Consider the following 27,036-nt stretch of genomic DNA (forward strand, 5'->3'; position numbering starts at 1 on the left):
CCTCTTCGCCGTAAACCAGCTCCCAAGTCCATTTCCAGTCCCCTCCCTCTGAAGGGAAGAGTCTGGAAACTGGACTGTGTCACGCAGAGCCAGGGGCCAAAATACTCTACAGCTTAACTAAACAGTTGCTTCTGTGGGCTGGCCTCTTTACCACCAGGCAGCCCCCGAGTCCAGTTCCAGCTCCTTCCGCCTTCCCGCTCAGGGGTGAAGAGGCTGGATCCTGGACTATGTCATCAACCGCCAGGAGCTAGAAGAGACTGCCATACACATACCAACATATCCATGATTTTATTGTACATCTGTGTGGATTTTAATTGCAAGTGACTTTGTAAGCTAATCTTGGCTGAAAAGCAGGATATAACTCACTGACTCCTTCTGCTCTCTACTGTAACTAAGGCTGAGCACATGCAACTGAAATATCTTCATGTTGTTTCTCTGTTTACCCATACTTCACTCATTTCTGCTACTTCCCCCTGCACCCTTCCTCTGTCATATTCCCTGCACAGAATTGCAGACTGTAAGCTGGTGGCGCTGTGGTCTAAACCACTGAACCTCTTGGTCTTGCCGATCGGAAGGTCAGCGGTTCAAATCCCCACGATGGAGTGAGCTCCCGTTGCTCTGTCTCAGCTCCTGCCAACCTAGAAGTTCAAAAGCACGCCTGTGCAAATAGATAAATAGGTGCCGCTGTGGCGGGAAGGTAAACGGCGTTTCCATGCACTCTGGTTTCCCTCATGGTGTTCCATTGTGCCAGAAGTGGTTTAGTCATGCTGGCCACATGACCCAGAAAGCTGTCAGTGGACAAACACTGGCTCCCTCAGCCTGAAAGCGAGATGAATGCCGCAACCCCATAGCCTACTTTGACTGGACTTAACTGTCCAGGGGTCCTTTACCTTTTACCTTTTTACCACAGAATTTCAGACTGTAAGCTCCTTAAGGCAGGGACTTTTCCTTTTGTACTCAATAAAGGGCCATGCACATGGTTGGCACTAAAGAAAGGGCTGGACATAGACTTGCAGAGACCTTTACAACAGGGATGGAGAACACAAATCCCATCATCCCCAGCCAGAATGAACAATTGTCAGAGATGAAGGGAGTTGCAGCCCAGCAGTAGATGGAGCACCTCAAGCTATTCCTTCTCCCACTTCAGGACATGTGACAGCCATGACTGCAACTCCCAAATGTGCCGTTCTTTTTTCTAAAATCAGCTACAGTGTGTGCGTGCCACAACCATAATTCAAACCTCTCCCTGAAAACAATTATTAGCCACAGAGGAGGAAACATACAGGTGCAATGGCCTGTGTGTTTCCCCCTCTGTGGCTAATAAAAACTCTAGGCAAGGGACAATTTGGGGAGCGGAGGCCATGAGGAGGGAGAGAAAAGGCTTAGACCATCCCTGCACCACAGTCCCAATCCAAAGTGGGTGCCCCACAGGTTCTTTGAGAAGAGAGGAGTTGCTGGATATATGTGCACCTGCTCTGCAAAGTAGGGACAGGGTAGAAATTTGACTCACTTCCTGTTTAAAGGTGAGCCTGTCAAATCTCCACTATCTGGTACAATTCAAGAACTGAGACACAACCATCCTTCAAAAGTCACACTTTTCTGAATTTTGCAATGCAGTTCTTCAACCAAGTAACATGGAGAGAAATGCATATAGTAGGTAAAGTGCCCATAAAAATGCATATGTTAGTGAAAATAATATACAAAAATCGTAAGGGTGCAAGATTTCAACCCCAGGTGCTGCCTCAATCTAGCTGTGTGCTTCCGTCTTTGGGCTCCATTGAAAACACCTTCGCCATGCGAACTGATAAGTGATCTCTCCACACAACGGAATGACTCTTCTTTTCTTATCTCTGTGGCTGCAATCTCCTGGGTGACACGGATGCCGTTAGTGTTTGCCCCACAAGAGACTGGATACTGAAGGCAAACGTACACACAGACGGTTGTTCTTTATCAGGGAAAAGGGGCATAATGCAAAAGCAATTTCCTGACCCTTGAAGTGGTTACGGATCCCAGATCAGATAAACTGCAGTTTAGGAGGCCGTTCTATATAATCTGCCCAGCTAGAGTTAGGATGCCAGCTGTCCCCTCCCCCAGTGAAATATATTCAGGGTTCAGCTCTAAACGGTAATGTTTGGGGAAAGCACAATCTAAAACAGACAAATCTGTATGTGTTTAGGTTTTGCTTTCTTTCCACTTTTAAATATTAAAAATTGACTCCAGCTGTGGGGTAAAGTAACGCCCAGCCTATAAAGACATTGACAAATAAATCACAGTGCAATTTGCTGCGCATTTTTGTGAGGTCTAAACACCAGTTCTTGAAGGGAATTTTCCATTATTACATCTCGGGAAGAGGTCTCTGCCACCAACAACTCATTTGACTTTTATACTTCATAGAATCATAGAATTGTAGAGTTGGAAGAGACCATGAAAATAATAATAATAATCACTGGAGTCTAGTGGGACCAGCTTCTGCCATTACTCTTCTGGAAGATGGGTCATTGTGTTCAACTCCCAAGCTTGTAAGCCAAACTCCACAGAGGTGGTCATGTTAATCTTCTGTAGTGAAGATTCTGTAGCAACAGACAGTCTAGTACAAGGGGAGTTCATGTGGTGCCTTCTAACACCCACCAGCCCCAACCAACATGGTGAATGGTCAAAAATTATGAGAGTTGTAGTCCAACAATATCTGTAGGACACGACATTGGTGACCTCCTGTAGAAATGTATAACTGAAAGTACAGCATTGAGGGTTTTTCTGTTTGTTCTTCAAAAAGGAACAAAAAGCTAGGAGGGAGTTAGGGCTTTCGGTTGCATGGAACCACCTACATTATGGGAGAGGAAGCAGAGGTTTTTTATGTCAACAATGTGAAAAGAAAAATCCTGTGAGATTCTTTGTGAAATTTCATTGTCAGTCCATATCATACATTTAAAGCATATGGCTGCTCCCAAAGAATTATGGGAATGTAGTTTACCCCCACAGAGCTACAATTCCCAGCATCCTTAACAAACAGCAGCTCCCAGAATTCGTTGGGGTAAACCAAGTACTTTAAATGTATGGCATGGAGGTGACCTACCTAATATTGCTATTTAGTGACTTTTGGTTTTTGAACAGAGAACCTGTTTTAAGTCCTTTGCTTTTGTTATTTAACTTTAGAGAGGTTAAATATTCGTAGGGAAGATTTTCCTTCAGGTGAGAGTGGGCTCTAATTTCACTGAAATACCTTGGCAATTGCTGATCTGAGGGATAAAACTGACACCAACACCATTGTACAGGTACATTGAGAACTTAAGTAGGACTGAGTGGGCCTGGGTAAGTCAGGCCAATGCTTCATCTAGCTCAGCATTGTTTGCTCTCTAGGGTTTCAGATGTGTGTGGGGGGGAGCATTCCCAGCCCTACCTGAAGATGGCAAGGCTTGAATCTCTCCAGCTACTGCTGAGCTACAGCCCTTCCATAACTCTATGGCAGACCATTCATTTTTTCTTTCTTAAAAACCCCATAAACCACCGTAAGAAAAGTTCTCAGAATGGTGTTCAAAGTTTATAAATTTCATCCTTCTCCCAATTCTGTTCCTCAGATGAACTTTATTATTGATCCCTTTCTACTGATGATGTAGCTGAGATGATGGCTTCTTACTATTACTTACTATGACACCCAAAGGGTGCTCATCAATGGTTCCTCTTCATCCTGGAGAAGAGTGACTAGTGGGGTGCCACAGGGTTCTGTCTTGGGCCCGGTCTTATTCAACATCTTTATCAACGACTTGGATGATGGACTCAAGGGCATCCTGATCAAATTTGCAGATGACACCAAATTGGGAGGGGTGGCTAAAACCCCAGAGGACAGGATCACACTTCAAAACGACCTTGACAGATTAGAGAACTGGGCAAAAACAAACAAGATGAACTTTAACAGGGAGAAATGTAAAGTATTGCACTTGGGCAAAAAAAATGAGAGGCACAAATACAAGATGGGTGACACCTGGCTTGAGAGCAGTACATGTGAGCAGTACTCTAGGAGTCTTGGTTGACCACAAACTTGACATGAGCCAACAGTGTGACGCGGCAGCTAAAAAAGCCAATGCAATTCTGGGCTGCATCAATAGGAGTATAGCATCTAGATCAAGGGAAGTAATAGTGCCACTGTATTCTGCTCTGGTCAGACCTCACCTGGAGTACTGTATCCAGTTCTGGGCACCACAGTTCAAGAAGGACACTGACAAACTGGAACGTGTCCAGAGGAGGGCAACCAAAATGGTCAAAGGCCTGGAAACGATGCCTTATGAGGAACGGCTAAGGGAGCTGGGCATGTTTAGCCTGGAGAAGAGGAGGTTAAGGGGTGATATGATAGCCATGTTCAAATATATAAAAGGATGTCACATAGAGGAGGGAGAAAGGTTGTTTTCTGCTGCTCCAGAGAAGCGGACACGGAGCAATGGATCCAAACTACAAGAAAGAAGATTCCACCTAAACATTAGGAAGAACTTCCTGACAGTAAGAGCTGTTCGACAGTGGAATTTGCTGCCAAGGAGTGTGGTGGAGTCTCCTACTTTGGAGGTCTTTCAGCAGAGGCTTGACAACCATATGTCAGGAGTGCTCTGATGGTGTTTCCTGCTTGGCAGGGGGTTGGACTCGATGGCCCTTGTGGTCTCTCCCAACTCTATGATTCTATGATTCTATTATCTGAATGGAGAACCAAACCCTAAACAATCTACACTGAAGCACTCTCTTTTGAAGCTCAGACAGACAGACAGCTGTACAAAAGCACTTATCATCAAATCAGTATTTTCTTTTAGTGTCCACTTGGACACAAAGTGCAGAGTTGTGGGGGGAATTGTGCAGTTGGGAAGAGGATAGTGTCCAGACTGGAAAAGCAAGGGTGGAGAATTACACATGGTAGGTTTATGTGGTTATTAAACACTGAATGGTAGGCAATGTCAGCAACAGCATGTACACAAATTACATATGGGTCGTGTGCTCACTTTCCATACTATATTAGAATACCTTATTCTTCTGGGCCAGAACCACCGCGTCATCTTGCAGCAGGTGACACCACAGCAAGGACACCAGTAGAGATCATCAGCCAACTTTCCAGAAGGAAAATGTCCTGTGATTTGTGACCACACAATTCCAAGGCAATTTATATCTGGAATGGCGCAACCTTTGCTTGTTTGTCTCCCAAAGCGAAGACAAATGAGAGAAGATCAATTGGTCCTTTCCTCTCTTTGTCTGGCGCTGATTAAAACAAAGAAGAAGTGGTGTCTCGGTTTTGGCTGCTCAGTGCTGGGATCAAAAGGGCACCCAGTCCTTTTAGTCAAGGATTAAAATGGGTGGGGCGGGGGATACTGTGAAGCAGCCTGCTATGATCTCGACTGTTTAAAATTCAGACCCTCTTTAGTGGCAAAGCATCATCTGCTCCACACCATCTGGCAGCTGTGAAGAAAATAAAATTGCATGTACAAGTACTGTCAATTTACAATTTAAATGGGGTTCTTATGTATGGTTAAAAAAACAAACAAAAAAGTTGGGTAACAAGAGATCTGTTTATATTAGGTTAATTACGCTTCATATGTATCATGGGAGGCGAACACTGTTCCTTTATCCCAATTAGCTTTCTCTATGAGGAAAGGTTAAGCAATTTAGGCTTTTTAGTTAGGAACATGGGAACATAGGAAGCTGTCTTAGACTGAGTCGTACCATTAGTCCAGGCATAGACAAACTCAGCCCTCCAGATGTTTTGGGACTGCAACTCCCATCATCCCTAGCTAACAGGACCAGTGGTCAGGGATGATGGGAGTTGTAGTCCCAAAACCATCTGGAGGGCCGAGTTTGCCTATGCCTGCATTAGTCCATCTAGATCAGTTTGGTCTCCAGCTCTCCAGCAGCATTCCAGGATTTCAGAGATAAGTTTCTCCTAGATCTACATGGAAATACTTGGGACTGAGCCTGGGATCTTTGGCCTACAAATCACATGCTCTGCTCATGAGCCACAGCCCTTCCTACTTTTCATTTGGTTTAGAAAAACAGAAGTAGGCAAACAGGTTGTTTTCACAAACGAGCATTAAATCCCTCCAGTCGGATGTGTGATTGAAATGCAAGCCCACATTGGACAGAATGCCCATTTATTTTTGTGTTTGTTCATTTTATTAGGCACCCTCAATCTGAATAGTTCTTTACAATAGGGATTGGGATATTGTGTCGTCGTCCCCCCACTCAGATCTTGAACTACAGCTCCTGTATTCCCTAACCAATGAGAGCATCAAGATGAAATGGGGTTGAGGCCATCAGGGTAGCCGCTAATGGACTGCCGGGGGAAAAAGAGGGAATATATCACCCGAAAATGATAAAGGCAAAAGGAATGCAGATTTGCATAAATTTTTCCACATGCTAATGAATGCAGATTTGAAATTATTATTATCATCCTCTTGTAGGTGACATGTGGGCCTTCTCGTGTGCTAATAGTTGGTGAACATGTTCTAACCAAGTTCCTGTGCTTAAATATATACCAGGCTTGGGGCAAAGAGGGCAGCCCTTCAAACAGAGGACTGCCCTCCTGACAGTCCTTCAAATCAAGAACTGTAAAGGACATGGAGGACTTATGCAAGATCTTGGAGAAGGCAGGAGAAGACAAACCACAGAAAATACTTCTTGACATAGTACATCATAACAGGATGTTTAGATAGTTTCTTTTCACAGAGCAGAAATCATTAACAACTAGTTGTGATGATAGCTAAATTAAACACAGAAGTACAGAAGCAGTGTTTCTATACCACTGGAACATATGAAGCTACTTTGTACTGAGTCAGACCCATTAGATTTTAGCATTGTCTACCCTGACTTGCAGTGGCTCTTCAGACAGGGAGTCTGTCTGAGCCCTACCTGGAGATGTCAGAGATTTGAAGGGCTCCCCTCTTTGTCCAAGTCTGGTTTGCCCATGATAAAGAATCACAAGAACAGTGGCCTGGAAGTTGCTCAGCAAGATCTATCTGGGACCTTCTGCATGGGATACAGATGCTCTACCACTGAGATTGGCTCTTCCCTGCACCAGATGATGGGATAAACACCCAGAGATGGCCTTCACGCCTTGCTTGTGGGTTTCTGGAGGCATCTGGCGGGCTGCTTTTGGAAGCAGAAATACTAGGATAGATGGGCCTTGTTTTGTTCCAACAGGGAAGTTATTATCACAGCATCAATATACATAATAGCACCTGAATGTGCTTGTGTATGCACATTTTTTCATACTACCGTCATGAAAGATCGTGAAATAGCACCTTTTCTTTTCCTAGCCCCTCAACATGTACATAATTTAAAAGGTGCACAGCAAAGGTTTTAAGGGGAAAGATGAAAGTAGTTGTGAGCTCGGAAGACAGCTCAGAAATATGGCTTGGGTACAGCAAAGCACATGTGTAGTTCTCTTCAAGTCCAAGGTTCCATCAGATGCAGAAAGATGTAGATCAGATAAAAAATGACTGCCATGTATATATTTGTAAAGATTACAAGTGTGCTTCGCTTGTTTGATGAGACCAAGAGTAGTTAGCATAGATGCTTTAAATGAACAGATAAATGAACAGATGCTAAGACAAATGTAGGTACAACTCCATCCATCCAGATAGTAAAAAGATTAAGAGGAACAGATTTCAGGGGGAAAGGCATTGTTCTCTAGATGGATGTTATGTTGAGAATAGATTACAAGGTGAAATAGAGGGAATATGGGTATCAAGATGTTTAGCATGACTAAGGCACAGATCATAGAGACTGCTGTGACATTTCAGTATGGGGGAAAGAGATATCTGCCATATTGCACCCATCAGCCCCTGCCAACATGGTCAATGATCAGGGATGATGGGAATTGGAGTCCTAAATATTTGAAGAGCACCAGGTTGCAGTAGACAGATACAGCCAATTCCAATGGATATCTGCAAAGTACCCACCCACAAATTAAATTCGGGGTGCAGAGAGAATACATGGCTGTGAGGAACTCATAAAAGATTATGTCCAAGATGTCAAGAGGACATCTTGGAGACATCTTTACATGTAACATACACAACCATGGGCCACTTCAAGTGTTCCACGTGACCCAGGGGAAACATTCTTGTGCAGGAAATACTGTGATGCCGTTGTGCAGATTGTCTCTTTTAAACACGTGTGGACGTCTGAGAAGCCACAGCTAATTGGCGGCTGGTTTGTGATAAGATCTAAAAACACGTAGCCCCTCTTGCTTCTGGGCACTCACTCCAAAGAAATGACTTTTTAAATCATCACCTCACAATTTTAGGGAATATATTCCCTTACCATAAGTGGTAGATTCTCAAAGTACCTTTAGATCTCCTTAAGGCAATTAATTTATTAAAAATAAAAAAGACATTTTGCTAAGTTCCACCTACGCAATAGCTGTAGAAGCCAAGTTTTGGGGTTGTTGTTTTTTTAAAGATAAATGGGGCCTTTGTTTTTGTGGGGGTGGATTCATGGGAGCTACATTTACATTGAAGATCTGGATTTAGGGCCTCCAAGAATAATTCCCAGCAGCTTAAAAACATGGGAGCAAGCCCCTTCCTCGCATTTGCACAGCTGTGATCAGCGCTTTAAGTTTTTAATGATGCTCTTCTACCCCTGCGCTCATATGGCTGCTGCTTCTGACTTAAAACCACTCTCTCTTTTCAATCTGCTTTTTTCCTTTGTGGTTAGTGTCATGCACAATCTCATCAAGAGGAATCTCATCAAAAGCCACTTCAAAGACAATCCCCCCCCTTTTTACAATGGTAACATCATCTCTCATGCTTCAGCAGCGCTCGCATGCACTGGAAAACATCTATGTGTGATGGGAGGGGTGGGGTAGGGGAGCAGAGGAAACACTGCATCACGGAGGGAGTCCTTAAAAGGCATCAAAACCAAACTGAAAGTCCGTGATTGCAAATGCTTTCAAGGCCTGGGAGTGGTGGACAGGATTCCAAGGGAGCAGCCAGATGCAAATATTGCTGCAGCTCTCAGTACTGAAGTTATGTCCCCATGGTTTTTAGCACCAAGATTACCATGGTCCGCTATGAGGCTGTCGATTCCCAGGGGTTTTAAAAATTAAAATGGGGTAAGTGGGAAGCATTCACTTGTTTGCAAGTGCAGGATGGATGGGATGGGAGATACTGGAGTAAAGGGTGTGCTATAGAGGTATCCTTTTGCAATATTTTTCTGGGAGGAGAAGGCACTGTATTTTTTGCTCTATAAGACTCACCTTTTCCCTCCTAAAAAGTAAGGGGAAATGTGTGTGCGTCTTATGGAGCGAATGCAGGCTGCGCAGCTATCCCAGAAGCCAAAACAGCAAGAGGGATTGCTGCTTTCACTGCGCAGAGATCCCTCTTGCTGTTCTTGCTTCTGAGATTCAGAATATTTTTTTGTTTTGTTTTCCTCCTCCAAAAACTAGGTGCATCTTGTGGTCTGGTGCGTCTTATAGAGCAAAAAATACGGTACACTATGGTAAATTATAGCATTCAGAAAAACAGAGGGAGCAGCAATGGCTTCAGGCCATCCCTCTACTGATCCTACCTTGCAGGTAACTTGGTGACTTGGCTACAGAGGCTCCTGGTCCGGTGCTGCTGCAATTCTTATTATGTGTCACATCAGTACATATTAAGGCCATAGTTTAGCTATGAATGAGGGAGCTCACCTGACTTGTATAGCTGAGACCTGGGTGGGTGAATTGGGTGGAGTGGATTTTACTCAGTTCTGCCTCCAGCTACCCCCAGGGTACCTGGTGCTGCTGTGGCCCATAAGACATCAATTCTGCTTACCAGAAAGCCCCTTTGTTTTGGAGTTGGCTTTGAATACCTTTACCTGTTGTGGGAAAGATTGGGGATGCTGTTGGTGCTACCCAATGTTCTCCTTTACTGAGCTGGCAGAGGTCAACTTGAGTGCGGTGTTGTATAACCCCAAGTCAGTGTTGTAGAACTGGCAACGTTCATGCTGAGCCTGCCTTGCCTGGAGCAGCTCGGGACTTCATGGCTGTCCCATGTTGTCAGTGGACAACACATAGGGAGGAGCACACACTTGATTTGGTCTTCACTTCAGAGAGAGTGGGAGGGTGGTCTGGCTATTGGAAGGATAAAGGACATCACCTTGCCTTGGCCAAAGCACTCTCTGGTAACGTTTTGGCTTATGACAGCAGTTTCCTATCCCCTTTCCCAGCACAAGAGCAGGGCCGTCTTACGCATAGGTGCTAGGGGTGTGGGGCACCCATGCGCCGGGCTCTCAGGGACACTAGGCCGAGAGTCTAGGGCCCAAGAGTTGAGTCTGGGGAAGAGCCTGCCCATCGGTCGGAGTGCCGCGGCGGGCTCTTCTGCTGCGGGCAGCTCTGCACTGCGAGTTTGGGGGCGACCGAGCCAGCGAGACGCTGAGGCGGCTGGCTGGCTTCGCACTCCTGCATGCCTGGGAGTGGGCAACCTGGGGGGGCGGCACTGGGCAGATTTTTGCACCCCAGCGCCACATATGCTTAAGACAGCCCTGCACAGGAGCGATGGGGAACCACTTCAGGTGGTTCGCCTCCTGAGATATGTAGAACTAGACAGAATCCTGAAGCCTCTCATTGATTTTCTTTCACCCAAAGCTGGTGATTCTGCTGAGGCGTTTTAAAAATAAAATCCTCACAGGGCTCTGACTTTGGCATTCTGAACCACTGTTTATGTGCTGTTTATTTCATTAATTATCTGCTTTTATTCTTTTCTGTGATGGAAATGTTTATCCTGCAAATTGTTATTTTATGATATTGTGCTTTTAATTGGATGTTATTATTTCATGCTGTGAGCCACCCAGGGGAAATTTTTATTGGGTGGCTCTATTTAAATATAGTAAATAAAGAAAATAAATAGAAGAACTGAGCTTACATTGCTCCATTGCTTACAGTAATGAAATAGTGTGAGGTAAGAATGGAATCACCTCTCCCTCCCTTCTACCAGTGGACCAGTTGGACTACAACTGTCACGAAGAGTCGGACACGACTAAACAACTAAACAACAACGACAACAACTTCCACCAACCCCGGACATACTCACTGGCTGCTGATGAAAGTTGGAGTCCAACAACAACTGGAGGAACAGAGTTTCCCCACCTCTTTATAAACAGAACCTCATGTGCTTCATATGTGAATGTGATAGAAATGTCAACAACTGCCTCAAGACATTTAGTTTGGTTCTCCATCAGTCAAAATCCCAAATGGAAGAGGAAGACTGCAAAACACAAGGTCATCCACCAACTGGGAGCGCGAACGCTTTCTGCAAACGAATAAGGAAAAGTCCAATTCACAATTGTCTTTTTGCAAAGACTCCCACACGGCGAGCTCTCTTTGTGTGTTCTCCAGCAAGACTAGAATTGATAGCCATCCCGTTTCCAGAGGGCACCACTCACCCCTAATGTTGAAACAAAACCAACTTTAATAACTTTACTTTATATATACTCCATACTTTAATAGTGATTTTATAACCTATGATAATCAAATGAGAAATTCTTGAACTCGCCAAGCTGTGCCTGTTTTATGGAAGGGAAACTATTGAACTGGATTATATAGATTCGTCATGTATTTCTCCAAACTGCTTTGCATTGTTATTATTGTTTTTAAAGCCCAACCCAAAAATTCTCAATCAACTAGAAAGTGAAGTTGCCTCCCCCACCCCACTATGCATATGTGGTGGGATTACTGTCCTTCAAAAAACACACAAAAACTTTTTCTTGTAAGAGTAAATTACAAAGCTAAAGAAAGCCTTGGGGGCTTGGAATTTGGGTAGATTCCATTTATTCCATATGTGTGAAAACTGGACATGGAACAAGATGATCCACAACAACCAGCTCTATGTGTTACGCCCATAAGCCTCTCTGATTGAAATCCCCATAAATCTTTTCCATCTATAATCAACTTCCTTGTCTGGTACAGCTTGATTTCAATTTAGGACTCTCTCTCTCTCTCTCTCTCTTTTACATTATTCTTTCCATCATGTTTATACCCACAGTAAAAAGCCAATCTCTAAATACTGTATATCAAACGACCTTTAATACACACACACAAAAAGTTATTTTCAAAAGAAAGATCAGTTCCTGATGCCTAAACAAGCCAGAAAGGGGACACAGCCATGAAATATGGAATAAACCACTGACCTTTTAACTTTAAAATTGTTATAATATGGTGGAAACATAATAAATATGATAAGGAATGTTCTGCAGATTCTAAACACAGAATCAAATTCATGACAAGAAAAGATTTACCTCCCCTGAAGGAAGGTAAATCTTGCGTGGCATTTCTGCAAAACATATTTTACATACCAATTGTTTTCAAAAAGGGTTCAGTAACATTCTTAACAGAAAACTGGTGTGTGGGTTGTGTGTCTGAGTGCGTGTGTGTCTGCACATGTGTGCTTGAAATAAGCAAATTATGCACCTATCCAAGTCATTTCATTTGGTTTCTTACAGTGGGCTGCTCAGAAAATACTCTGCCTTAAGGGAGCAGAGAGTATAACCTGAAGTATGTATCTACATTTTGATTGCCGTGTACTAACAAATAATATGGTAGTGTCAGTGACATTATAAATCCCCCTGGCAGTAATTGGTTGAACCACTCAAATGTCACAAAGGGATGTGACAAGCAGGACATAACAGAGGGGTAACCAAAGCTTAAGAAATGAATAGCCTGCGGAGGCAGCAGAATGTTACAGCCTCCCTAAGAGGCTACTGCCCATTGGGGCTGGTGGGACAGAAGCCACGGACACCAAAAATAGATGGAACCAGAGCCAACAACAGATGCAAAAAATAATAATCTACAGATGTAAACCATGGTTTGTACAAACAATAGTTTGCCTGTAAACCAAAACTGGAAATGCTAGTCAAATTATTTGGATGTAACGGCAAGCTATTGTTGGCCACAAAAGTAAAAGTGCAAGAGCAAATTGGTGTATGTGAGAGAGAGGAGAAGGAACTTTGTGAGCCCAAGGCTCATTCAAGTAATGTCGAACTATGGTTTGGTGTTATGTCTAAACAGAGCTAATGCCATGTCTCTGCCATTCAAAGTAGGCCAGGCTTTCCCTTCCAGGTATTATGGACCACACCTTTCATCATTCCTGACCATTGGCCATGTACCTGGGGCTGATCAGGGTTGTAACCCAAAATTTCTGGAGGGCACCAAGCTGGGGAAGGCTGGTGTGGCCAGTTTCGAGCTAGATGGACCAAAGATCTGCCATGTATAAGGCAGCTTTCTGTGTTCTATATTTCAAAGCTTTGCCCTTTTACAAGTTAGCTCTGGACTACGTTTAAGCACATTCCACCAGGCTTAACTGCTGAATCAAAGTTAAACACTGAGTTGCTGAAGAATTGTGAGTTTTCAAGACGCATTTAAGCATTTTGGTTTCACTGAGAAATGATCAAGGTAGATCAACAGTACTTGCCATCTCTCAAGGCAGCTAAACTCCTGCTACTTTGCCTGCACAGTGGGTGGAATACAATGGCATGCTATGGCAATTGCTCCATCAGTACATGCATATCAGCTTGCCAGATGGAACAATTCCCCCTCTCTTCCCACTGCGCACTGCATTGTGGGTTCTCTTGACCCCTGCAAGCCAATCTTGGGTTCATAGGGGGCACACAGGGAGAAGGGGAAAGCCCCATTGAGCTAGGGAAGTCCTTGCACAGGCTTCTTATAGCTGGACTCTTAAATTAATCTGGCCCACTCCCTTCAGGCTGCCCAAGCCCATTAAAGCTAAAGGGACCCCTGACCCTGACAGCTTCCGGGTCATGTGGCCAGCATGACTAAGCCGCTTCTGGCAAACCAGAGCAGCACACGGAAACGCCGTTTACCTTCCTGCCAGAGTGGTACCTATTTATCTACTTGCACTTTGACATGCTTTCAAACTGCTAGGTTGGCAGGAGCAGGGACCAAGAAACGGGAGCTAACCCCGCCACGGGGATTCGAACCGCTGACCTTCTGATCAGCAAGTCCTAGGCTCTGTGGTTTAACCCACAGCACCACCCGTGTCCCGCCCAAGCCCATTACTGGGGCTCATTAATTAGCAGCATCCTGAAAGGGAAATCACTTGCCATTAACCAAGTTTCCTTAGCAATAGCAGATCCACAGAAGAGAGCTGGGCATGTTCTAGGGTTCACTAGCAATCTGAGCAGATGAAGAGTTGGATGCAACATCCCTGGTCTTTCCTCTGTGAGGCAAATGGAGAGCTCAGTCCTAGAACTTTCACCATTCTAGAAAACAGCTGAGAATCCTTGCCAGCGCATGGGAATGCAGTGGCAAATGTGCAGGGGTTCTTCAGTAGACAAATAAATGTAGAAAAATATTCCCTGTGTGCAGATTGTTTGAAAACCACCAGGATAGACAATATGGCTTGTATTTATATGCCTGCCATATGGCTCTATAGCTCCTTCTGCAAAGCTATTCTTATTTTATCATCTCCGTATTCTTCAGCAGAAGCGTAGCGCTTCTGAATATGTTTTGCAGATTGGAGTTTCGCCGGAAAAGATGAAGGCATCAGCTGAGAAAGCTTAGGCTGGGAGAGCAATGGTTTGAAATCTACCTGGACTGTTTTGCATATAGATTCAGGCTACATAATGTGTGGCATTTGATATTTGGGACTGAGGCAATCTTCTCTCTGTGGGGCAGCACAGAAACAATCCAGTTTGTCCAAAAAGAGGGACAAGTTTGCACAACTCTGCATGGATGGAACCTGCTTTGCTTTTAGGATTTCACTGTCAGAAAGTCCCATGTTTGTTTTTAGTCAAGTAGTGTATGCTGACATCTGGTGGCACTGGGGAACCAGGTCTTTGGTAAAGAAACAGAGCACGATAGGCTTTCAGAGGCTCCTGTTCTTCATCCGTTTCTCATTTATTATTCATCCGTTTCTTTTTTTTTATTGATTTCAGAACTTAGTGCTGCGATGTTAACTGCATTGTGCTTAGAAGCAGTGAACTAGCTTAATGATAGTAAAGAGTAAATTGCCCCAAATCCAACTAGCTTCAGCTGAATGCATGACATCTGTTAGAACAGAATTATTGCTGGGAAGGAGCATTCAGTTATATATGAAAGGACTGCACACCTGCAATCTAAAGTGGCACAAAGGATGCTGGGAATGGTAGCTTGCTAAGGGTGTTGTGAGTTGTATCCCTTGCAGAGCTAAAGTTCCTAATGTTCCCTTGGAAGAGGCGTTGCTTGTGAAACCATTTTGGAAAAGTGGAGCCCTGAATGTGCATTGATAAAACAAGGCAACCAAAGACATCAAGGAGGTTACAATTTCTCAGGTTTACATAAAATTAATGGCAAAACAAAAACCTCTCAACAAAGCCCAAATAATTATCAGATAAGAAGCAGTACAGTTTGAGGAATATATTTATAATACTATTCAAACTGACATTTTAAGACACCATCTGAATAAGAAGGAACCCAAGCATTTTGCTTGTTTGACAATCAGTTGTCAAGGTTTACAAGAGATCCATTATAGGACTGCTTCTTGCATTAAATTTTGGATTAATGTTACATTTAAATATCACTTCCTTTACTCTTACCCTGCTTTTGATTAGCTTTAAGAGTAGCTGATGGTCTTGTGACTTGGATTTTTTTAATTTTAATATTTTGTGTACATGGACTGGAATTTTATATGAAATTGTGGGTTTGATCTCTGACCTCTGTTTACTAGAATACTGATTTCCCACTAATTTGATAGCATAGGTCCCTACCAGTATAAGGGTCTACTGTAAACAAGCTGCTCACTTTACATAGCTGTGTTTGGCTCCTAAGTGAAGAAGTATGCATGGTGTATACTTTGGATACTGTAGTCTACTACAGGAATAATAAAAACCACATAATAGCTGTTCAGCTTCACAGGTAGCATACACATTTGGGGGGGGGGAATGCTACATGACTGTTAGGGAGAGAAAGATCATTTTCATACAGTCAGAACCTATGATTACTCAGAAGTAAGTTCCAATGTATCGAGTTCAATGAGGTTTACTTCCATCCAACTGCATGTGACATTTCAGCCTTAGAACTCAACCATATGCATATTTGCACCGAAGTAAATCCCATTTAGCTTGATAAGCCTTACTATCAGGTAAGCCTTAGTCGCTTGATGGTGGGATGCTTGAGAACTATAATCTGCTTCATTTGTTTGTCATTGAGATCTGTTGCTGTTGGCATTAGCCAAAGGAGGAAAACAATGCAAGGACTAGCCAGAAACAAAGAGCTTTGAAATCTAATATAATCAGCTCTTGAAGAATGGTCTTTTCTCATTCCTTGTTTTAGCTGCACCTTGAGCAGGATGGGGAACCTGTGGTCTTCTAGATGGATTACAGCTCCCATAACCCTTTGGCCATGTTGGCTTGGACTGATGGATATTGAAGTCCAACAACATCTGGAAGGTCACCATCCTTGAACTTGAAAGTCAAGCTGATCTTGCTTAGCTGTCTGTGCTTTACCAAGCTCAAGTTCTCTCATGTCCATCCTGACCTTCTGGTTGGCCAGAAGAAGCCCTGCAGGAACCCTTCTGGGTCAGCTTCAGTTCTGAACGTTCTCTCTGCATCTCCTTGCAAAGAAAATGGAACTTCCTTGCCTAAGCCCATGCAACCGTTCCATCTTTGTGTCCCTTGTGACCTTGCCTTCTATTTACTTTTGATATAGATTCCCTCCCTAGCTGTGACTTCAGTTTCCAATTAGCTAAAGAAGAGACCTCACAAATCTGACTCAGCTACTAGACTCAGGTACTAAGTTAACTGGAATCTGTTGGCCAGGTTCCTGATACTACCTGCAGCATAGCTGCCAACTCCCTGGAGCCCTGGGTGCCCGAGCACCCACAAAATTCCCCATGAAGGCTCCGGGCACCCACAAATTCCAGTACCAGGGCCATCCATGCTGCATGGCACTCATGGCCCTGGGCACCCACAGTCATGGGGCCAATTTGGCACTCCTGAGTGCACAGATTAACTAGATAAGAGTCAATCTTCTGATGCATTCTAATCAATGCAGGTGTGGAAAAGAACAGGTAATTGATTGCACCTCATGGGATGGGCAGGGACCACCGTCAACAGAAATACTGTTTTTGGTGGCAACAATGTGCTTCAATGAAATGGTAAGGATGAAAATGAAAAATCTTTTCATCCTTTTCTCACATTCTTTATGTTTTTACCTCTAAGTTTGGCTTGATTTTCCAAAGGGAGAAGAAGAAGGGTATTTAAAACAATGAGGCACTTTAGATGCTGCAGCTGCAGTGACAGGAGTTTAATAAAAGGTGACAGAACTGGTCCAAGGTAGGACTTTGCCTGGAGTGTGAAATTCCAGGGGCACCTAGTTTAGCTATGCAAATATATTGGACAGAGAGTATCACTGCCTCCATGTTTAGAAGGTGTACGCAGTTTAGCAGTGCATGGGGTGGTTAATATCCTCTCTGTTCAGCAGGCGCTGTGGAGTGACATTGGCTGCCCTGGGTAGGAAGACACGGCAAGCTTACAACTGAAAATGAGAATACAATATCCCGGTCAAGGCTTGATCATTTAATGGGCTATTGTTATGCTCAGCATAAGATAAGGCACAAGAAGGCAAACCTTTTAATATGCCTGGGCAGTAGAAAATGCTGCAGGGAAGGGCAGCCATGACTGGAGCCAAATAGCCTGCGGTTTATTAAAGTTAATGTGACCCTCCTCTGGGGTCATAAGCTGGTTCTCGTAAGAATATATTAACACAGTTTTGAAACTAATCTGCATAAGGTGCCAGATTCAATTTAAAAGTGTCAGAATACCTTCAAGGTTTTAGCAGCGAGGAGGCTGGGACTGAAGTACCTGAACTGAGGTTACACTAATGGTTTGAAGTCGACTTCATTAGTGATATCTCACGGAAAGCAAAATGTTGTCTGATGAATCTAGCAACTTGTAATATATAGTTGACATTGGGGACTTTTAGTTTGTTGCCTCCAGTCCCAGCTGCATGACCTACCACTGACCATCTCTATCAGATCTCACCACCCTATTCAATGAGACTTACTCCAAGTTAAGGATTGCAGTCTAAGGGGGCAATACAGCTCTGCTGTTTTTGTCTTTCCCTTTTTTGGACTTCCAACCCCACAACACAAATGTTGGTGGTTTTGGTAGATCAAGGCAAAAGGAATATTCTATTTCAGAACAACATTATCTGCATTAAAGTTGTGATTTTACAGAGCTTTCTACTGCATATAATTGTGTGTGTGTGTGTGTGTGTGTGTGTGTGTGTGTGTGTACACTCCTTGTTTACACCCTTTCTACTATTTTCACAGTACAGTGGTACCTCAGGTTACAGATGCTTTAGCTTACAGATGCTTCAGGTTACAGACTCTGCTAACACAGAAATAGTACCTCGGGTTAAGAACTTTGCTTCAAGATGAGAACAGAAATCACGCGGCAGTAGAGTGGCAGCAGCGGAAGGCCCCATTAGCTAAAGTGGCACCTCAGGTTAAGAATAGTTTCAGGTTAAGAACGGACCTGCAGAACAAATTAGGTTCTTAACCCGAGGTACCACTGTATGACTCGTGGAAAATTCAACCTAACCAGTATTTCGAGTCGGTCAGTATTAACATATTAGAAGTGGCTCTGTGTTTCGTGATTTTGAATAACCTTTTACTGACTTTTTATTTAATTTAAAAGAGCACCGAAATGCATTTTTAGATGTTTAAAAAAATGTGTAAACAGAAATATAAACTTCAAAGGTATTCACACAATGGAATTGTAGCCAGGGTGGGAGCCACCACTGTTACACCAGAAGTAACTTTTCTTCTGACATCCCACCCTAAAAACAAATCTTCCCTGTGAATATACCAAGTTTTTAAAAAGTACAGTACTGTCCTTCTCCAATCCAGAGGTCAATGTGCAGTCTTGCAAATAAGAGTCCTTTTCACAAGTGGATATCCCCATGCACTTTAATGAAGGGAGCAGCTCTATACAAACATCCCTTTGCACATCTGGGGCTGTTGAAGCAACTGAGAAATTCTTTGCAGGTATAGAAGTTCATTGAATGCATTGGATTTCATACCCCTACAAAACACTGCTGGGTCAGGATTATATTCTTTGCCTTTCATATCCAAGAAATGTACTGGCATTTTCTGGCAGGGAATTAACCTTTGTGTATTTTTTTAAATGTACTGCATTTATTTATTGCTTGAGTGCCACAAATCTCTGAGAATTCAGCACCCAATTTGTGCAGCCAATGATGAGCAAGCTGATGATGCATTGAGGGCGCTTCAATACAGGAATACCTCAAAAGCATTAAGGGCATTGTCAGAGGGGACTGAGAGTGCGAGAAAAAGGAGCCGGGATTAGCCAGAACAAGTCATGGTTTCTTGGGTCATGTCTGAGACTGAAACTTGGCTTAATGGAGGCATAGGCAAACACGGCCCTCCAGATGTTTTGGGACTACAACTCTCATCATCCCTGACCACTGGTCCTGTTAGCTAGGGATGATTGGAGTTGTAGTCCCAAGACATCTGGAGGGGCAAGTTTGTCTATGAAGAGTTTGGATTTGATATCCCGCTTTATCACTACCCAAAGGAGTCTCAAAGCGGCTAACATTCTCCTTTCCCTTCCTTCCCCACAACAAACACTCTGTGAGGTAAGTGGGGCTGAGAGACTTCAAAGAAGTGTGACTAGCCCAAGGTCACCCAGCAGCTGCATGTGGAGGAGCGGGGAAGCGAACCTGGTTCCCCAGATTACGAATCTACTGCTCTAAACCACTACACCACACTGGCTCTCTGCCTAGCTTAATGTGAGCACTGGTCTCCAACACTGGCCACAACCAACCAGGTAGCTCTGGGAAGCTCAGGTAGTGTGAGTGTGTGAGAGGTAACAATTCCCTATAGTCTGTTCCACTCGCTATCAGTTATTGACAGGCCTGCCTCTCCTGAATTTGTCTAATCCTTTAAAAACCCTTCTAAGCTAGCGCAATTATCATCTACTGCCTAACGAAAGCACTTCCTTTTGTTTGTTCTCTTCTGTTCTCCTTCCTCTCTGTTTCCCATCCAAATTGCTCTCGCGGCGATTCCTCAATAGTAATATGTGCATTCATTGCCAGTGGAGCCATGAGTCTTTTCTCACAGTAAATGAGCAGAGATGCACTAGAAGGGCATGCTGCTATTATTACGGCTGAATGGCTTGTGTTTCTGGGACTATTGCCCAGTAATAATAATAAGCAAACCTGGAGTGGAGCAGAGAAAGAGTGCAGGCTGCCAACCTAATTATTCAATCAAAGAGTTTTGCTTGAAAATATGGTCTCCCTCCTGTGCCAGTTTAAGGAAATGGCAGCAGCATTCTGGCTTTGGAGCCGCAGAAGGCTTACAGGTGGGCGGTATTAAACATTAAGGGCCAAAGAAAATGGGCACTTCTTCTGAAGGTTTCATACCCCTTTCAGGCAGCCTTCCCACAAACAAAACAAAAAAAGAGAAATATTAATATACCTAAATATAAACCTGCCATTCCCAGTAAGCACGCCAATGGCTGCCTTCATTATGCTGTAACCTAGGCATAGGGCACCTCTGGCCCTCCAGATGTTGTTGGACTACAGTTCCCATCCTTCTTGACTATTGACCTTGCTGGCTGGGGCTGATGGGAACTGGAGTCCAGCAATCTCAGAACACAGGTTTCCCTACTTGTAACCACATCCCCTTGGTGCCCCTTTAAATATTAAGGCTCCCTTTCAGTGGCGTAGCGTGGGTTGTCAGCACCCGGGGCAAGGCAAGTAATTTGCGCCCCCTAACCCGTGGATTTGCGCCCCCTAACCCGTGGATTTGCGCCCCCTAACCCTAACCCCCAGATGTTGTGCCTGGTGCGGCCGCCCCCCCCTGCACCCCCCACGCTACGCCACTGCTCCCTTTATAGAACAGTTGGAGAAGCTTTGGACATGATTGACACATTTAGGTGGGTGTACAGAAAGTGAAATTCTCCATACTTCCCCATTTCACACTTCTCTGCCGCATGCAAAACAGAGCATCAGATCTCTCCCAGTAATTAAGTGCGCAACATCGGAAGCTGCCTGGGTCAGAGCGTTGATCTATCTAACTCAGTATTGTCTACACTGACTGGCAGTGGTCTTCCAACATTTCACACCAGGAGTCTTTCCCACTCCTACCGCGGATGCTGTGGATTGAACTTGGCACCTCCTACATGCAAAGTGGATGCTCAGCTACTGAGCCATGGCCCTTCCATGGGTTTCAGTTCTTAGAGATAACTTGGAAATCCAACCCTGGGGAGATTTGTGCAGCAGGAGGGGGACTCCCCTGCTGGCTCCTTCCACCATTCCTCTGCACCCAACCAGTCAATGACATTGGGCTTATACTGATTGGATACCAGTGTGTCCAGTTCACATGATCAACCAGCTTGGTGATTGGCACTTGTGTGAACATGTGATTGCACATACAGCAACCTCTTACTTATTTAGAACTTTCTTACCTTCTTTCAGCTGAAAAGACTCCCATCGGACTGGCCCATTGGTGGGATTCGCACAACGTCATGCTGGTGTTGCAGCATGATCTTTTGCAATAACCAGATAAGAGGCACGATGAGTGAAACTGAAGGCATTTCATGTGAAACAACTCAGTGGTGCTGGCCAGCATACCTAAGATTGCCCCATGTGCCAGATCCAATTGGATTTTTACATACGATGATGAACATGGGGTCTTCATGCTCAAACGAGTGTCAAAGTGTTGGTACTGACTTTTAAAGCCCTAAACGGCCTTGGCCCAGTATACCTGAAGGAGCATCTCCACCCCCATCATTCAGCCCAGACACTGAGGTCCAGCGCCAAGGGCCTTCTGGTGGTTCCCTCCATGTGAGAAGTGAGGTTACAGGCAGAGGGTATTCTTGGTAGTGGCAGCCACCCTGTGGAATGCCCTTCCTTCAGATGTCAAGGAAATAAACAACTATCTGACTTTTAGAAGAAATCTGAAGGCAGCCCTGTTTAGGGAAGTTTTTTAATGTGTGATGTTTTATTGTGCTTTTATTTCTGCTGGAAGCTGCCCAGAGTGGCTTGGGAAACCCAGCCAGATGGACGGGGGTATAAATAAATTATTATTATTATTATTGATTATCGAACACTGTCCAGGGAAAAATATTTTTGCCCAAGGCACTATGAACTAACAAGAAAGCAGAATTCAGCATAGTAACTTAAAATCATCCATTGATAAAAGGCAAGACTTTGATAATACTTTCTGGATTTAGTCTACATATCGCTGCTTTTCTGCTCCCAGTCTGCAGGAATATCTCCTTTTTTTCTTTTTCTTTTTTACTGAGGACTTACAAACAGTGCATTGTCCCTTGGCTTAGCCTTAATGCAGTCCAATACGTCCCCATTCAGAAGAAACGTCTTGGGCGCTTGCATTCCCATGGCCATTGGGAAATCCATTGCAACCCTATGGCCGTTCGCAAGGAACCGAAGCATTTCATTGGGCGTTCATTTGAACATGCCCCCTTCCCTGTGATCCAGCGGCCTTTCGGTGTGTTTCTTTTCTATTGTGTCCTCCGTTGGTATTGAAAGAGTTAAATGGCAGGCTGCCGCAGCTCAAACAGGAGGTAGGTGGGGCTGGGATATACGAAACACACAAGCAGCCTTCAAATCTACTCTTGCGCTGCTGCAGAACTGTCCACAGCTACTTGCAATATTTTCCTCCCACGCGCAAAAAGAATAAAAGGAAAACACCCAAACAAACGAATAAATAACGCGCCCCCCAAATCTCAGCAAAGGTTCTCTCTTTTGCCAAGAGCTCCTTAAAGCACCTGTGAACTTCCGGGCAAAAGAAAACAGTAACCACGTCTCTCAAAAAACAAACAGTCCTTTCTTCTTCCCCCTCCTCCTCCCCAAACAATCCTAGACCAGGAAGTGGGAGAAAAGTCTGAAATCCGGTTTCATTTGCTGCGATCGCTGATGGCGTTGCTTGGGGCGACCCGGTTGTCCGAGGCGCGCAGCTGAAGACCCCGGAGAGCGTTTCCCAAAGGTCGCCTTGACAATGGCGAAGGCGCGCTTGGTGCAAAACGCCACCCTCGCGCGTAAAGAGAGCAGCAGCGGGTTTCTTTCCAGCGGGTGGTACTACTCAAACCAGGTAAGCGAAGAAGTCTTCACCTTCACCTTACACAGAAGTCTTCACCTCTGCCCTAAATAAGGGACTTTTAGGGCCAGAAGTGTGCATCTGGCACACCGATAATGTTTAATGTTGGCCAGTAAAGCAACAACAAGACGTCCGCAATTCCCTACTGCAAGAAAGCCTCGTTTTGTCCCTCTCTTTGCACTCAGCACCATAAATGTATAGTCAGCGTTACATACAGGACTCTTACACCAGAGAGGTGGTTGTGAAGATGCTATAGGGCAAAGGAGAACCATGAACTCTTTGGAGGAGGGGTGCATTAAGTGTGCAAACCTCGTGGGCAGTGTGCAAAAACCAACCAACCACTGGGACACCAGAAACAACCAGAGGCTGTTTTCAGAGAGCGATTTGGCTAGTGGAAATGTTTCAAAATCTGGGTGGCTGTGGTAGGTCTTCTGTGGAGCGATAGGAATACCCGAAATGTGGAACCAGTGGTGTCAGATGCTGCACCCTTTGGAATTGTGGGAAAGAGTGCAGGAAGGCAAAGAACTTCTCCTCGCCTTCCCTTTCTATGGGTGGTAACGTTCTGCTTGCATGGCAGGCCTTCTACTACTGAGCTACAGCCCTTCCCTGAGGCAATGACTAGTTCAAAATGACTTAGCCAATGAGCAAAACATTTGTCCTCTTCGTCCCCCAGGCAGAAGTGGTTTTGCCACCCTAACAACATAAAGTACATACGTGGAGGTGACGGTGGCATCTGTATCCTTCAGAAATGAAACACATGATGTGGCCTCATTGCAACCAGTGTTCCTCATTCTCTTGCAAGGGGCAGACAGTGAGCTGAGGTGGGGGAAATGTTGAGTGTTATGATGTCAGGTCACACCACTTTTGTTTTACTGGATGTTACCATGGCGATGCACGGGAACGATGCTGTTGGCCATAGCTACGTCTACTCAGTAATGTCTAGTTAAGCCCTTTTTAGGGCAGTAGAACCTTGGATTATTACCAAATGCTAATCAAACTGTAGAATGTGAGTAAACAGCATTAGCGTTTTGAGATCAACTTTCTCTGGACCCAAAATGTGAACAATGGCTCCGAGAGAGAAGTTTTTTGATGGCTAACCCCTCCATCTTGGGGACTTATCAAAAGTCTGAGATCTAGTTCCACCCAGGCTGAGGTCACATTGCTTTGCATGGGAGTTCAGCACATGCTTAACCCTTGCTCATTAAAATCAGCAGGATGTAAATGTACTTAAATTTGGCTGGATTATGCCCACAGTATTATTTTTTAAATCGAAATTGGCATTTTATCTTCTTGGCTTTATCTTGTTTTTATTGTTCCTTTGTAATTATTGTGACATATGTTATTATTCTGAACTTCAGTCCATTGGGATGGGGTGTAATATACATGAAATAATTTTTTTGTGATGGTCTAGAGAGGTTGTTTAAATGCACATTTGGTGACTATTGTGTTGCCAGAGGAGCTAGGAAACGCTTGCATTTAGTATACATACATTATCCCGTTGGTATTTCTGTTAATGCAAAGCAGAAACAAGAAACAACCTCCCTTTAGATCTCAGATTATTTGTAAAGAATTCGTGCGAAAGCTTAATTACAATATTTATTACACCAGATCTTATTATGTGTGTATTTATTATTTATTTTTCATGATCCTCAAAGGTGCCGCTATTAGTTACATAAGCTTTTTTAGGTGCCTTGTGAAAATGATGTTGTGGTCTTTACCAAACCACACCTGATGAGGCCTTTCTCTTTTTATGATAACACAGCATGTTACTGCCCTAAATTTTTCTTGTTTGCTGTTGCTTTGTTAGCTATAGGTGATCTTCAACATTAGTAATACTCAGAGTAGACCCATTGAAACTGAAATCACTCCAGCTGATTGATTTCAGCGGGTCTGTTCCAAGTATCGTTGGATATAAGTAGATCTTGTGGATTCGTAAATAAATATACAAATCCAGCAGTTAACACAGTTATATAAAACTTTCACCCTGGGCATTTCAAATATTCTAACCTTGGTTTAGTTCAAGCCAGCTAATTTTTCTCTCTCCAAACTTCTATAAAAATTCTGAATGGTTCTTTCAGAAAGGTTTCAGCCTTGATATTTTTACGTGTCAAATCTAGTAAGGTACCTTATATTCAGCAAAAACTGGAGGACTTAAGCAATGCAAAACTAAAGCTGGAATTAATCCAGGGTTGTTGTTGTTTTTCCTTTTAGGTGGTGTTTGGATTTAAACTGATCTGTTGCTTTTGAAATATAGTTAGGAGTCTAGGAAGTGTGACAGAACACATATATTTGGCACGGAACCTTGATATTCTCTCTAGAAGTGCCTTCATATTCAGTCATGCTTAAGCCCATTTCTGCCAGCAGAAATAAATATCTGTAACAGGATTAAAACCCAAAAGTATAAAGTTTCCTGTGTCACTGGTGTGATGTGTGTCAAAGGAGAATTTACCTTTTCTCGGGGGTCACTTCCATGACAAGTGAACCATTCTTGGATTGTACAGCCAATTCTGATTCAGTACTGTCCAATGGCACACCATTGTGGACTGACGTTCATCTGGAGTGTAGGCTCAGCTGCACTGAACTGGTGGACCCTATCCATTACCTCAGAGCCTACTGTGATTATCCTGTGGCAGTGTTTCTTCCATCAGGCTGGAAGCATATCTGAGCAGTAGAAATAATCTCTTGTGTACAGTGGTACCTCGGGTTACAGACGCTTCAGGTTACAGACGCTTCAGGTTACAGACTCCGCTGACCCAGAAATAGTACCTCGGGTTAAGAACTTTGCTTCAGGATGAGAACAGAAATTGCGTGGCGGCGGCAGCAGGAGGCCCCATTAGCTAAAGTGGTACCTCAGGTTAAGAACAGTTTCAGGTTAAGAACAGACCTCCAGAACGAATTAAATTCTTAACCTGAGGTACCATTGTATATGTATAATGTTGGTGTGATGAGAAAGGCCTGTTATGCTGCCATGCCAGGAGTGGGAAACCTGTGGCTCTCTAGATGCTGTTGGCCTCCAACTTTCAATAGCCACAGCCTCATGGCCAATTGCTCAGGATGATGGGAACTGTAGTTCAACAACTTTTGGAAGGCCGCAGGTTTCCCATGCCTGCGCTATCTATATCACTTTGTATTGACATTACGGAAATGTGGCTATTTGGGTAACATCGTGAGAGTCAACGGCATGTTCTTTTAGTTTTTTTATGACCGCATATAGCATAAAAATATTGAGTGTGCTGTTGGTGAGAAACAAGTGGGATCTGAAACAAAATGCTGTAAGTGATTTCATTGAGTCATGCCCTTTCTCTGGTTCTTCATCCCTATTGCTATAGAACCTTTGGCTATAAAACTATCTTTAGGGAGCTGTTTGAGTAGCCTTAGAGGAAATGAGCAGTCAATCTTGGAAAGGTTTTGTTTCAAGCTTAAGCAGTGAAGCTAAATTTATCTGAACAGTATGTTAGAAGTTTAGGAATGGAGCATGCTAAAAAAATATCCACCCTCTTGAAGCAGAGGTTGCCTAACGCATCTCTTTAGATGGACAGAGTAGCTATAGTGTATCAGCATCTAAAGTAGCACCATTGTATAAATATTTCCCTTACACTACTCTGCTGCCTTGTGATTTTTAAGGACTTGGAGAAAGAGAGCGAGAGGATGGCTGTTACAAAACAGCCTGGTTAGATCTGTTGCCTTAAGCTGCATTAGAAGGAAGGTATAGAAATGTGCCGTACAGTTGCAGGAGCGTCCTGCAGCCAATCGGAAGCTGTGGCAGACGTTCGGCTTCCAAAAATTGTTCGAAAATCAAAACACTCACTTCCGGTTTTCAATCATTCGGGAACCGAAACATACAAGTTCCAAGGCGTTCGGCAACCAAGGTACGACTGTACTTTGAATGTATCTCTCCTTGTAGTTTAAACCAAAATGGAAAACTTTCTACATGTTGTTATATACAGTGGTACCT

General features: G+C 43.9%; 1 protein-coding gene and 1 long non-coding RNA gene across 4 annotated transcripts in view; both read left to right on the forward strand.

The window, feature by feature from the left end:
• The first annotated feature begins 12,660 nt into the window (after positions 1–12,660).
• On the forward strand, positions 12,661–14,833 carry LOC310714544. Its single transcript, XR_014529887.1, has 2 exons — positions 12,661–12,806; positions 14,474–14,833. It is a non-coding gene; the product is annotated as an uncharacterized lncRNA (long non-coding RNA).
• A 7,778-nt stretch (positions 14,834–22,611) lies between these two features.
• NIPAL2 (NIPA like domain containing 2) overlaps positions 22,612–27,036 on the forward strand; it is a 40,481-nt gene continuing 36,056 nt past the window's right edge. The window contains exon 1 of one of the 3 annotated variants that reach the window (XM_083517380.1): positions 22,612–23,075. In XM_083517380.1, the coding sequence (XP_083373506.1) occupies positions 22,983–23,075 (93 nt within the window). In that variant the 5' untranslated portion in view covers positions 22,612–22,982. The remainder of the gene's footprint in view (positions 23,076–27,036) is intronic. The other 2 variants (XM_083517381.1, XM_083517379.1) reach the window with 2 other exon arrangements.

The sequence above is a fragment of the Podarcis liolepis genome (assembly GCF_965112155.1).
Source record: "Podarcis liolepis genome assembly, chromosome: 8".
NCBI classification, from domain to species: domain Eukaryota; kingdom Metazoa; phylum Chordata; class Lepidosauria; order Squamata; family Lacertidae; genus Podarcis; species Podarcis liolepis.